General features: G+C 42.7%; 1 protein-coding gene across 3 annotated transcripts; it reads right to left on the bottom strand.

Moving 5' to 3' along the window:
* Nucleotides 1-297: 297 nt before the first annotated feature.
* Nucleotides 298-12,514, bottom strand: ATF3 (activating transcription factor 3). Of its 3 annotated transcripts, XM_006126638.5 has the most exons (5): nucleotides 12,223-12,514; nucleotides 8,503-8,636; nucleotides 6,837-7,080; nucleotides 5,351-5,458; nucleotides 298-2,504 (listed from the first exon to the last, which is right to left on the bottom strand). In XM_006126638.5, the coding sequence occupies exons 3-5, from the start codon at nucleotides 7,074-7,076 to the stop codon at nucleotides 2,307-2,309; spliced, it is 546 nt and encodes a 181-aa protein (XP_006126700.1). In that variant the 5' UTR covers nucleotides 7,077-7,080; nucleotides 8,503-8,636; nucleotides 12,223-12,514; the 3' UTR covers nucleotides 298-2,306. The 3 variants fall into 3 exon arrangements, with proteins under 3 accessions (XP_006126700.1, XP_006126702.1, XP_006126703.1); XM_006126640.5 differs by lacking the exon at nucleotides 8,503-8,636 and having other exon boundaries at nucleotides 12,223-12,512; XM_006126641.5 differs by lacking the exons at nucleotides 8,503-8,636; nucleotides 12,223-12,514 and adding an exon at nucleotides 11,161-12,209.
* Nucleotides 12,515-12,827: the final 313 nt, after the last annotated feature.

Genomic DNA, 12,827 nt, shown 5'->3' with positions numbered 1-12,827 from the left:
CCACAGGCTCCGAGAATCTCTCATTAAAATCAATGGAAGTTTCACAAAACCTGCAATGAGAGACTTTGTCCCCAGGACTGAATCTGGCCCAATATGTTGCATTTTTTACATTCACTTTTCAAGTACTTGAAGTATGTATTTCAGACATGATATAGGACATCATAATATATCCTGATCTTAGGAAAGTGTATTAAAAAGTTCTATTGCAGAATATAAAAATAAAAAACGGATCTGGCATAATATTCAGTTTACCCATCTGCGACTTGCAAAATAAGAAGCTGGTGGTTGAGGTATCTATTGGTTTAGCCTTTAGATTGAAATTGTATTTTTTAACACTGCAGAACTGGTGTAAAATATTATGTACTGTAAGCTCCATTCTTATGTTTTGCTTTGTTGAAAAGGTAAGTAATTAGACACCACTGATGGAGTTATGAAATCTCTGATCCCAATCCTGCAAGATGATGATCAATACCTCATGTGAGGCAAGGATCAGGCATTAATACTTTTTTAAATAGTGGTGTCCCAAATAGAAGCACTGAAGTTTAGAAATATATAATATTAGACACCAAAAAGTAAAAATAAAAAACAGTACAACACTTGTGTTTTCATTTTGTCTACTTTGTAATATTTATTAGGTCAACCTCTTAGGAATATTAGTGATAAATAAAGATAATATTTTCTTTTACAAAAAAATGTAATAATATTTAATAGGATTAAACAATCTGAGGATTTCACAGAAACATCAGAATTTAAACACTCATAGCTCTAGTTCTTTAGTCCAGCAGCTCAACTAGTAGTTCAAAACATCTGTTAGATTTTAAAAAAAGTAAAAATAGTTTCTCACTACATCAAACTCAAAGCTATTCTTAGATTCTAAACAGCAACTTGGTTGATTGCAGTTAACACTCAAATGGGAAAGAAAAATTAATACAATCAGAATTCCTCTCCCCTTCACCCTCCCCCTTCCATATAAATCTTCTGGAAATAAATAATCCTGAATAATCCTGACAGGATGCTCACCTCTTACTCGGGTGAGCAATGGTCTGAAGTCTCTCATCTTCAAACTGTTGATCACCTGAGTAAGAGCTACCCAGGAACTACTTGTGGGAACAGGATTGCTAATCTAAGTAACGGTGTGGAGAATCAGCCTCTACGTGATCTAATTAAATGTGTTTTCTATTTCTATTTTCTGTGATTCACAAACTTGAAGTACAACCCCGCAATCCTGCCTCAAGCAAAAATCTTACTGAAGTCCCTTCCTGGTTCATTCCTTCTTCCCAGAAAGTGTAATTCCCCACTATGCAGAGGATCAGCGCAAGGTCTATGCATAAAATAAATTACATTTATAGCATCAAAATAAGGCTTACAGGATGTAATAAGGCTTTAGCATCTGCCTTCTGCACAGGAGTAAATTTCACTCAAAATGAATGATAAATAGGAGTTTTGTCTGAATAAAGATTGCATGCTCACAACATCAGGGAAACATTAGATTTTTCAAGTCTATTTTTACTGTGTAATTTTATTTTCATAAAGTTCTTTGAATAACAGTGTTGTATTCTGGGTGCTCAAAGGCCAAGGTGCTTTCCTACTTTTCATTACAAAATTGCAATTCCTGAAGAACAGTATGTGGCACTGTTCAGTAAATGCAAACTTAGCTACATGGACATTTGGCAAGAAACTGACATTTGTCACACCTATCAGACTTCTCAGAATTTGCCTCTGAGTCACAGAAAAACCCACACAAGTGTTGTGAAAAAAAACCATAAGCACAATGCTTAAGATTGAAACTAAAGTCTTTGCAGCATTAGATTAGACTACAGTATGTCCCATCACACAACACATTCTGCCAGAAAGCATCATTCTGGAAACTGCAAAACAAAAATCTCTCAGTGTGCTTTCCCTACCAGCAACAAAGAAAGATAGTGTCCATCCAGCACAGCTGTTGGTATGATGTGCATCATTGGAAGTCATAGTGTTCTAACACAAACATCGTGAGTGCAGGCACTGTACACTAGCAGGAACCTAAAACTTCCAGAACTGTTGTTGTAGCTTCTAGGAACAGCAAGTTTGACAAGTACTAGAGTTGAGGCAGAGGGCTCTTCAACTTGATCAAGAACAAATCTTTGGAGATGAAGAATCACAGCTAAGCCAACACGATCCTTCCTGCTTAACAAAGCAATCTTCTCTGCCTAACGGTTCTAGACTAATAGGATCCCACAGATACACATTGAGTCAAATCCTCCATGGTTTCTGTTTTTTTGGTGTAAAGATGCACTATGAGAACTCTTAATTTGCTTCAGTGTCACTTAACTCTGCAATGTTCCTTCTTTGATCTGTTGAATAAAGAGGTTTTGTTCATCCTCAGGCGTCCTCCCATTCTGTGCTCGGACTATGCAAGTGGGCCTGTGAAGATTCAGCATGTATATCAAATGTTGCTTCTCATTCTTTAGCTCTTCAATCTGGGCCTTTAATTCTGCATTGATAGTTTCCAGCTTTTCTGATTCCTAGCCACAGAGCAGAGACATAACTATTAAAATGAGAATTTGACATAGTTAACCATGTTATTGTGACGGTTGCTGGTAGCAAAGCATGATGGCTAGGTTAGAAAGAAATTACATGCTTATTAATACATCTTATAACTATACAGTTATACCTCACCAGCATATAATAATCTCAAGAACAGATTCAGACAGTGGCCCTCATTGCCCTTTAAAGAAACATGACAATGGTCACAAAGCCAAATGAATTAGAGCTATGGGCCAAACAGTACTTTGGCCAAATGGAATGTTACTTGCCACCACTACAAAAAAAAAAAACCCATTATGAACTCACTCGGCCAGTCCAATGGCCTAGTGGAAGTTCCAGTGAGCTGCGTCCCAGGGTCTGAATCCTTGATTCCAGCTTGGTTCCTTGTTCCCAGGCCAGCAAAGACTTAGAGCATGTGGAGGCAGTCTGTTCATTTTGGGTAGAGGATGATAAAAAGGAGCACCCTGCTTTTCTCTGATAAGCCCCTCTTGTCAACACAAAGAGTGATGTTAATGGATTCCCTGCTCTTTCTGAAGAGACAGTCAGGGTATGTCTACACTACCACCCTAGTTCGAACTAGGGTGGTAATGTAGGCAACCGGAGTTGCAAATGAAGCCCGGGTTTTGAATTTCCCGGGCTTCATTTGCATCACGCTGGGCGCCGCCATTTTTTAATGTCCGCTAGTGTGGACTCTGTTTCACAAGGACTAACGGTAGTTCGGAATAGGAAGCCTAGTTCGAACTACCTAGTCCGTGCGGCGTGTAGCCGCGCGGCACGGAGTCCGCACTAGCGGACATTTAAAAATGGCGGTACCCGGCGAGATGCAAATGAAGCCCAGGAAATTCAAATCCCGGGCTTCATTTGCAACTCCAGTTGCCTATATTACCACCCTAGTTCGAACTAGGGTGGTAGTGTAGACATACCCTCAGTGATATAGGGCCTTTCAGATTGCTTAGTATGCTTAATACACTAAATAGTAAACACTACTATTTACAAACTTGCTAATGCAGAAAGACTTTGGGATACTTTGTGCCTATTCTTGTGTCCTCTGTGCTACCATGTATAAATGTTCTTGTCTACAAATCTTTTATAACAGCATTACTGTTTTATGGTACAGTTTGAATCTCTTTAGTCCAACACCCTTGGGACCAGAGAATTTGCCGAACCATGGAAGGTCCAGATTACCCAGACTAAAGACCAGCTACAGGTTGAACCTCTCTAGTCAGGCACCCTTCGACTTGATTGGTGCTGAACCAGAGTATTTGCAGAGGTCAATATTGTCTAGCAGCCTGACCAACACTTCCACTGCTTACTGGATTCTTAGAAGACATTTAAGGGTAATTAGAGCTAAATAACAGCACAGAACACTGAGAGGCAGGACTGATGGCTGTAACAAACTTTATGAGAGCCCGGGAAACTTGGCCAAACCTATGATAAGCGGACATCCAGCTAACTAAAATCATGCTGGACCACAGATGTTGCTGGACCAAAGACTGCTGGACTAGAGAGGTTCAACCTATATCAGTAAGCAATAGTAATAGTACTACCGTATTTTAGCAAATATAACCTGCGGGTTATATTCGTTTTTACAAACCCCGCACCGCCCCTGCGGGGTATACTCGGGTGCGGGATATACAAAAATATTTTTACTCACCTGGTGGTGAGCACTCCCCTGCCCATTCTCCTGCTGCACAGCCTCCAAGCAGGGGAGCGCTCATCCCCCAGTTTCTGTGCAGGAGCGCTCCCCCTGCCCCTTCCTGCGGCTGCGCAGGAACCGGGAGATGAGTGCTCCCCTGCCCGGAGGCTAGAGGCTGTGCAGCCGCAGGAAGGGGCAGGGGGAGCACTCCCTCATTTCCTCGCATGGAGGTTGTGCGGCCGCACGGGACCCAGGGGGGTGAGTGCTCCCCTGCCCGGAGGTTGTGTGGCTGCGTGGGAACTAAGCGGGGTGAGTGCTCCCCCGTCCGGAGGGTGGCTAATCCCCTCCCCCCCCCCCCGTAGAAACTTCCTCCTCCCCCGCACAGTTTGAAAAAAAGTTTTGTATACCCTGCAGGTTATACTCATGCACGGGGTATACAAGATTTTTTTTTTACTCAAACTGCAAAAATCGCGGGGTATATTCAGGTGCAGGGTATACTCGGGTGCGGGGTATATTTGCTAAAAGATGGCAAGTTTGTGATATGTTAAAATTACTTCTAAGAAGTTCAATCAGGAATGTTAATTATAAACCAAATGAGCTGAAACTTTAATACGTTAAATTACCACATCAGTGATCATTTCTAACTGGAGAGTCATTTCATCGAGAAATCAAGCTTTAGTGCATGGATAAAGTATCTTATTAGAATCAATAATGTACATTATGTGACATGTAATTTTAATTCCTCATGTGTTCCATTTACATTTTCATATTACCATTATCCACATATATAACCCTATCGCTCACTAAAATTGCAACTTTTTCTTATCCTTCTGCAATTATTTCTCATGTATGTCTTTCACTGTAAACCAAATTTGATCTAACTGCATTTGGGTGAAATTCACTCCAGGCCTTAGGATTTTTATAGGCCTTCTGAATAGAGATGAATTTCACTCATTGGTGAATTCAGCTTTCTACCACTTGAATGATGGAAATGTATCCATTTTACAATTGGAAGAAAAGATGATAAATGACTTGTCCAGGATCATACAGGAAGCCTGTAGCAGAGACAGAAACCGAGTCCTGATCTCTTGACTCCAAATTCTGACTTTCAGCTCAAAGAGATTTGTCCTATCTGTTCAAATAACAGAAGGAGAATATAGGGTAGAACAGTCAAAGTCAGTAACTTACTTTCTGCAAACATTCTGTTTTCTCCTTCTTTTTGTTTCGGCATTTTGCAGCTGCAATTTTGTTCCTTTCCCTTCTTCTCTTTTTCCTTTCATCTTCTTGGGGTGAAAACTAGCAAGATTCAAGATGTATATACTCAGCATGATGCGGTAAATACAGAATAATTATGTTGATAATTGCTGACTTTTAAAATGATGGTATCATTAAAGGTTAGCACTAATAGGGTATGTCTACACTAGCCCCCTAGTTTGAACTAGGGAGGCCAATGTAGGCATTCGAATTTGCAAATGAAGCCTGGGATTTAAATATCCCAGGCTTTATTTGCTTCTTCCCGTCCAGACGCCATTTTAAATCCCCCTAGTCCGAACTAACTGTTACACTACAAGGTGCAACAGTTACTCAAACCAAGGACTCAGTTCGAGTTAACATTTGACTGCCGCATGTAGCCGTGGGCAGTTAGTTCAGTTAGGGGGATTTAAAAATGGCGCCCGGACGGAAAGATGCAAATAAAGCCTGGGATATTTAAATCCCGGGCTTCATTTGCAACTTCGAATGCCTACCTTAGCCTCCCTAGTTCGAACTAGGGGGCTAGTGTAGACATACCCATAGGCATGGTACCAATACAGAGTATCAGACACCCTGGCCTACAGGTATAATTCTGATCTCACAACAGTATAAATAAGGAGCAACTCATCTGAGGTCATCAAATGTAAAACTGATGTAACAGATCAGAATGAGGTCCTCTACGTAGTGAAGAGCAGATTGAGACTAGCCTCTAGAGATACTTCCTTTCATTAATAACAGAAGTAATAACATTTCTTAAGTGAAAAGTAAACTGTCTCTGAAACTGAAATTAAAGGTGAAATAGTGTTTCACAGTAGCATCTAAAGAAATAGATAAAAGAAACACTAGAGCACTGAACACACTGACAGATTTAGTCCCTCTGAGGACTGTCTGGCTACGTCTACACTGGCCCCTTTTCCGGAAGGGGCATGTTAATTTCAGCTATCGTAATAGGGAAATCCGCGGGGGATTTAAATATCCCCGCGGCATTTAAATAAAAATGTCCGCCGCTTTTTTCCGGCTTTTAGAAAAGCCGGAAAAGAGCGTCTACACTGGCCCCGATCCTCCGGAAAAAGTGCCCTTTTCCGGAGGATCTTATTCCTACTTCGAAGTAGGAATAAGATCCTCCGGAAAAGGGCACTTTTTCCGGAGGATCGGGGCCAGTGTAGACGCTCTTTTCCGGCTTTTCTAAAAGCCGGAAAAAAGCGGCGGACATTTTTATTTAAATGCCGCGGGGATATTTAAATCCCCCGCGGATTTCCCTATTACGATAGCTGAAATTAACATGCCCCTTCCGGAAAAGGGGCCAGTGTAGACGTAGCCTCTGTGATTGAGATTATATCATTCTTGGTCTTGGGTATATTTTGTGGTATATTTAATTAGAACACTAATCAATCAAATGGAAATATTATCAAAGGAATGATACCTCTGCTTTCAGAACAGACATTTCAACAGGTCTTTCCAATACTGTCACTGTATCCAATGTGGAGGACATCCTGTGGGATAGGCACTTATTTTGGATGGCAAATCTCAATTCCTCCTTCACCAGTGGGGTTAGATTTGTAAAATCCTCAAACCCCAGTGATGCTGTAGGAGACAAACAGGGAACAATTGCAGAGGCGCTGACTTCTGATGCAGATACCTGGCCTGGGTTTTGGAGCATCATTTTGCTGAAAAAGAACAAAATAGAAACAGTCTTACAATAATCTTAACACGCCAAACAGATTTGACAGAAAAGAGATGCATTTTTTGTAACAGTGAACCAATCCCTGTATATGTTAAGATTACATTCTTACACTATTTCTGTTTACATATCAGCGTACGTCTACTCTGCATGGCTATTTTGGGATACCGGAGGTATAGCTACCCCGTGTCCGTTATTTTGAAATATTTTTCAAAAGACCAGGCGTGCTATAACCTTGTTCCACAAGGGATAAGGAATGGCTCAAAATAGTGAGTTATTTCAAAATTTGGCACTGTGTAGACATGCCAAATTTCAAAATAAGCTATTTCGAATTAGATTCAATATAAGATACACAATTTATGCTACACAAATTACATATCTTATTTCAAATTTAGGGTGCTGCATAAATGCACCCTAGGTTTATTTTAGAGTCTCATATACTGTAGCTCATAATGGTTGCAAGAGAACAGTTACTGTCTGCTTTATAAGGACTGATCCTGCATTCCTTGAGGAACCCAATCTTCCACTGAAATCAAACAATCGGAATCAGGTCCTAAGTGCATGCATCTATATTGAGTCAATTTTTTAAAATAGCTGTTTGTTCTTTAGATACTATCTTAGTATGCAAGTCCATTTTCAGAATCCTTCTACAAAGTAAAATAGCATTGTGAATCCTTTAAACATGTCAGTATGCGTGAGCGTAGTATTGGGATGGGAAGGAGGAAAGGACCCATACAAAGAAAAATGGCAACTGAATACGTTTTAAATTTTAAAATTGTAAAAGGACACAAAATAAATAGTTCCCGCATGCCACTGTATTTGATCAAGGAAGAAATGGGCCAGACCCTTACCACAGTTACATCTGTGTAAATCGAGAGCAACTCTACAAGATCTAGATATCCATGGGTATGACTGAGCAAGATAAGAATCTGTCCCAAAATCGTTCAGAACAAAAGTGAAATTTCTGCAAAACAGTTTGCAGTAAGAGTTAGCACAAGTGTAAACAGCTATATATGCTCAGGGGTATCAAGCCAGAGATAGTGTTGGAGACTAGGAATAACACAAAATGTGAAGTGTATTTCATTATTTTGCCCTTGTGAAATCTGAAAGTGCATTTGCACATCCTCAGAATTAAAGTATTTAGAATGACCAAACATTTATGGCCAGATCCTCCACCATTGTAGAATGATGTTGTATTAAGTTCAATGAAACTGTGCAACTTGACACCAATGGAGGATCTGATCCTTATTTTTTTTAAATTGGATAAAATTCAGATTTTACCATATTACTTCTGCTTCCTCACAGGATGCAGTCAACCATATCTCCTGTAGTCATGGAACTACTGCAGTAATAACTTTTCTTGGTTCATATGGAAATTATAGTAAATCAATTGCAATTAACTTCTTACCAGGTAAGTAGACAACTGCCTCCAGGGATCTGTGTAGTGAAGTGAAGGCTTTATGTAGTTAGCCTAGATTTTCACAGTTAGTCACTTTTATGTCAGCTATATCTTTGAGCTTTGGGTGGTGGCTTCACCACCACCTAACAAAAAAGCCAGATTCTTCACTCAGTTATCCAGAAATTTACATTTCAACTGCAGAAATTGAGAGCAGGATTTCGGCCACAGCTAAATATTTGTAAAAGGTAATTTACAATATCCTAAGGTTTGAGAACTAGCAATATGTAGAATTCTCTTGCCCCAGTCTCCAAATCCCAGCTATAGAGGCTTTCCAAGAATGTTCTCAATTTCAATAAAAAATAGAAGGGCTGAAGAGCTCCCAAACTCTCCATGTGAAAATCCTGGCCCTACTAAGGTCAATGAAAAATTCCCACTGATTTCAATACATCCAGGATTTTGCCCTCAGTTATTAAAGAAGGGAAAATTCCCTGGTACTAGCTGTCATTTCATCAGACCTTGGGAAATTTATGTAATTCACTTCAGGAAGCCCCTGCTCATCAATCACATCTGAAGTACTGATACCCATTAATTCCATAATCTCAGAGAGCTAGAATATACTCATCTCCAGCAAGTTAGAAACATCACTCGGATTTCCAGCTGACAAACCAATAACAGCATTTACTATTTCACCAATGCATTCAGATAAGTTCTTTCTATTTCCCAATGGGATTGAACTCATCATTGTCCCTGACTAGAGGAAGCCTTAGCTGTGTGCATTAGCTGTCACTGTTTATGTTCATGGGGAAGGCTTAATTCTATTTAGATAATTCTAATTCACTACAATCAGAGAGCTAAATTAATAAAGCCACCAGCCCACCCCAACTAATTAATTGTGCTAATACATTTTCAGTCCTAGTGGCAGGTCTGTTTTTTTCTTTTAAACATATTTGGATAAAATGTTAATTAAAATCAGCATTACCACCAAAAGAAACCAAGAATGTTCACAGTTTTAATGGAAAATATCATGAGAAATATTGTCCATGCTGGATTTTCATTAGTAATTGGAGGAGTTATTTTCAAATATCCACTAGCAACAAAATTTTGCTAGAATCCCTTTTATAACTTTATTTGCTTTTACTGATGTCTCCATGATTTAAGAGTAATGGGAGACTGTTTTCTACAGTCACCCTTGACTTCAGAACTTGCACTTCCCCTTGGCCTGAAATTGCCCAAGTCTCCTGACCTTCCAACATCCTGAAAGACACTGCTATTCCTGAAGGGGCTGAAGATTGTGGGCAGGTAGGTTTGTGGGAATATTGTTTTGGGTTAGTTTTTCTTTGGTGGATTTTGCTGCTACTTTCAACTTTTTTGGTTTTGGTGACCTGTTTTGTAAGCTCTTTTGGGACAGAGACTGTCTTTTTGTCTTGTTTGTATAGTGCCTAGCCCAGTAGGGTTCTGCTCCATGGGGTTCCAGACACTATGAGAATACAAATAATGATAAATCAGAACCATATCAGAAGTACAGAGACTGTGGTCAGGGCCTACTTCAGGTGGAGGCTGCTTCAGCTGGATGGAGCATCCACCGCCCACAGCATGGCGGGCCAGGCTGAGCTGCAGCCTGCCTGAGGCTGGGGGCTAGTCCAGCTGGGCCTACCGCACTGCACCACAGGTGGGCGAGAAGTTGCTCCAGCCCAGCCACTAGTTAATCACTGACATCACTTCTGGGTAGACTACATCAGAAGTACAGAATGCTAGATGTATACTTGGTAAATAGATATAAAATTGTAATGTTGATATCATCCTCTGGTTAGAAACATTTTTTATTCAAGATAGAACAAGCAAAAGTTAAACATTTTGTTTTGCATCCTTTTTTCCCCAGTCATTTTCCTATAAATTATCTAAGGCTATAAGTTATTTGGGTCAAGGACCTGGTTCACTTTGTAAAGCACTAACACAATTGGACTTGCTCTATAATTAACCCAAGAAAAAAAATGACATCTAGGCCTTTCTGTTTAACTACAAGTCCATACAACTACATAGATCCCACTTGGTAAGGTGCTGAACATCTTTATCTTTCACTGAAGTGGAAGATGGAGGTGCTGAACACCCCACAGAATAGGACCACAGAGGCTCAATTCATCCCTGGAGCAAGTGCTCACTCCTCCATCAGAATCTTATGATCAAGACAAAATAATAAGTTTTACAAATAAGATCCCATTAGACAGTTTTGTTTCTATAACAGACAGGATACATTGCTAGTTATTCAGAGATAATTTTCAAAACTAATGCTTCCTTCCATTTATAGTTATTTTATTAATAATTTCCCCACTGCTTTTAGTTTTCCCCTCTCCCATTCTGAGAAGTTGTGTCAGGACACATTCTTGGAAGTCCAAACTAGCATTTATGTTATTTAAAGTGTGCTCAAGTTTAATGCTAATATTAATAATTAACACTTCAGGGCACCCTCACTCCTAGCTTCCATTTGGTTTAACTGCAGATGACTTAGCTGTATTTCCCTAGATAAATTCATTTTCCTCGGCTGCTGACGTAATAAACGATGAGAGCCAAACAGGTTAATCTGACAGGGCATTAAAGGGCAATTACCGTTCACAACCTCTGTGTACTCAAATTGGCCTTTAGGATTCTGACATTCCAGATCATAACTACCTCTTTTTCAGGCTTCGAACGTCTCTGCTGTTGTTACTACCAAGAAAATCGATTTCACACAGGAAACTGGTTCTGTGTGTAACAGTTTTCTGTTGCGTCGTCACTCAATCCTAGTTAGGCAACAGTTCAGCAACTGATCTTGTTCGGGTTAGTCGTCAGTGGAGAAAAAACGACGATTATTGTCTAATAGTGACTTTCTCGCTAATTCTTCATCCCCTCGCAGGATGACATGACTTCTTGTCTGTGTGTACTCTAATCAAAAGAGGTCACTGTTCCCCCAAAATAACAAAGGAAAAGAGCTTCATTTGGGAGTTATGTGTATCCTTCATCTCAACCGACACAGTCATCGCCGTTACCTCATTACAGAAGTCAGAGGGTGCCTTGAGCTTCGTCACTAACTTTTTTCTCTACATTACTTTGGCAAAACTTTGGCAGCAGCTCAGGAGCGATGGGCGTCCCGCCGACAAGCAGAGCCGCGCTCTTACTGTCGAGCGATGCGCCCCCCCCCCCTCCTCCCCGTGGCCTCCGGCGCTACCCCGGCCCAAGAGAAACGAATGAAGCAGCCAAGAGAGCAACTGCGGGCGCTCACATCGGCAAACTCGCCGCCCGGAAGAAGGGGGTGGCCAGATGCGACATCTGCCCCGCTCCACAAGTGCCGCTCCGGGCTCGACTGATACAGCCCAAGGCTCCGGCCGGTGACGCGCAAAGGGGGCTCGGACTCCTGTGAGAACTTGTTCGGTGTCACAGGGGGCTCCCGAGCCGTGCCCGGGGGCAGGGCGCGTGCCAGGCTCCCAAGCGGCAGAAGGGGGGGGGGGTCTCTTTGGTGCGCGTGGCTCCAGGACTCAGAAACGCCGCTCTGCCCAGCGAGCTTTTGCTTTCACTTGTGGCTCTGCGGACGATCCGATCGCAAAGCCGCCAGCCCGCCCGACTGGCCCGGGCAGACGCTGTCCCCTGGCTGGGATCAGTCGCTTAGCAAAGTGCCGACGCTCCCGGGAGAACCAGCTGACTGAGTCGCGGTCTCCTCGCCGCCGCCCGCCCGCCTCCCTTCCCCAGCTCACTGACCTTTCCCCGCCGCTTCTCACGGCGCCTCTCCGCTGCCGGGACAAGCACAGAGGGGCCGAGCGCAGCGAGGAGCGAGCCCGCGCTGAAAGCAGGGGCTGCCCGCGTCTCTCGGGCTGGGGGCGCCGCTGCCGGGCAGTTCCGAGTTCGCCGATAGGAGAGCAGAGCCTCCTTCCCCGGACGCGCCTGAATCTGCCTGTGCGAGGGGTTGCATCACCCTCCTTATATAGGCGAGTGGGCAGCGCTGGTATTTACTCTGGCGGCGAGCGCCTGGCTGATGTCATGCTATTAATAGCCGGGCCGGAGGAGGCGGGGGAGCAGCGCGCACCGGGCGGTGATGCAAGACGCTCCCGGTCCCGGCCGGGAGGAGGAGCCAGGGAGCTGGCTGGAACGCACACGCCCCATAAGAGGACTGCTGCCGCCTGGGCGCGCCGCCAGATGTTAACTCCGGCAGCTGCGTGTCACCCTGCGGAGCCAATGGAGACCAAGCTACCTGCGTGACTGCGAATCGCTGGCAGCCTGCGGCGCCGGGATGGCAATGACAGACAGGCGGAATTAGGGGTAGAACTGGTCCGTTGAAGGGCTCCTTTGGGAAAGGCTTGGATTCT

The sequence above is a fragment of the Pelodiscus sinensis genome, chromosome 3, assembly GCF_052426305.1.
Source record: "Pelodiscus sinensis isolate ZL-2025 chromosome 3, ASM5242630v1, whole genome shotgun sequence".
NCBI classification, from domain to species: Eukaryota; Metazoa; Chordata; order Testudines; family Trionychidae; genus Pelodiscus; species Pelodiscus sinensis.
Note: the sequence above shows the minus strand (reverse complement) of the source record. Positions and strands in the feature narration are given on the sequence as shown.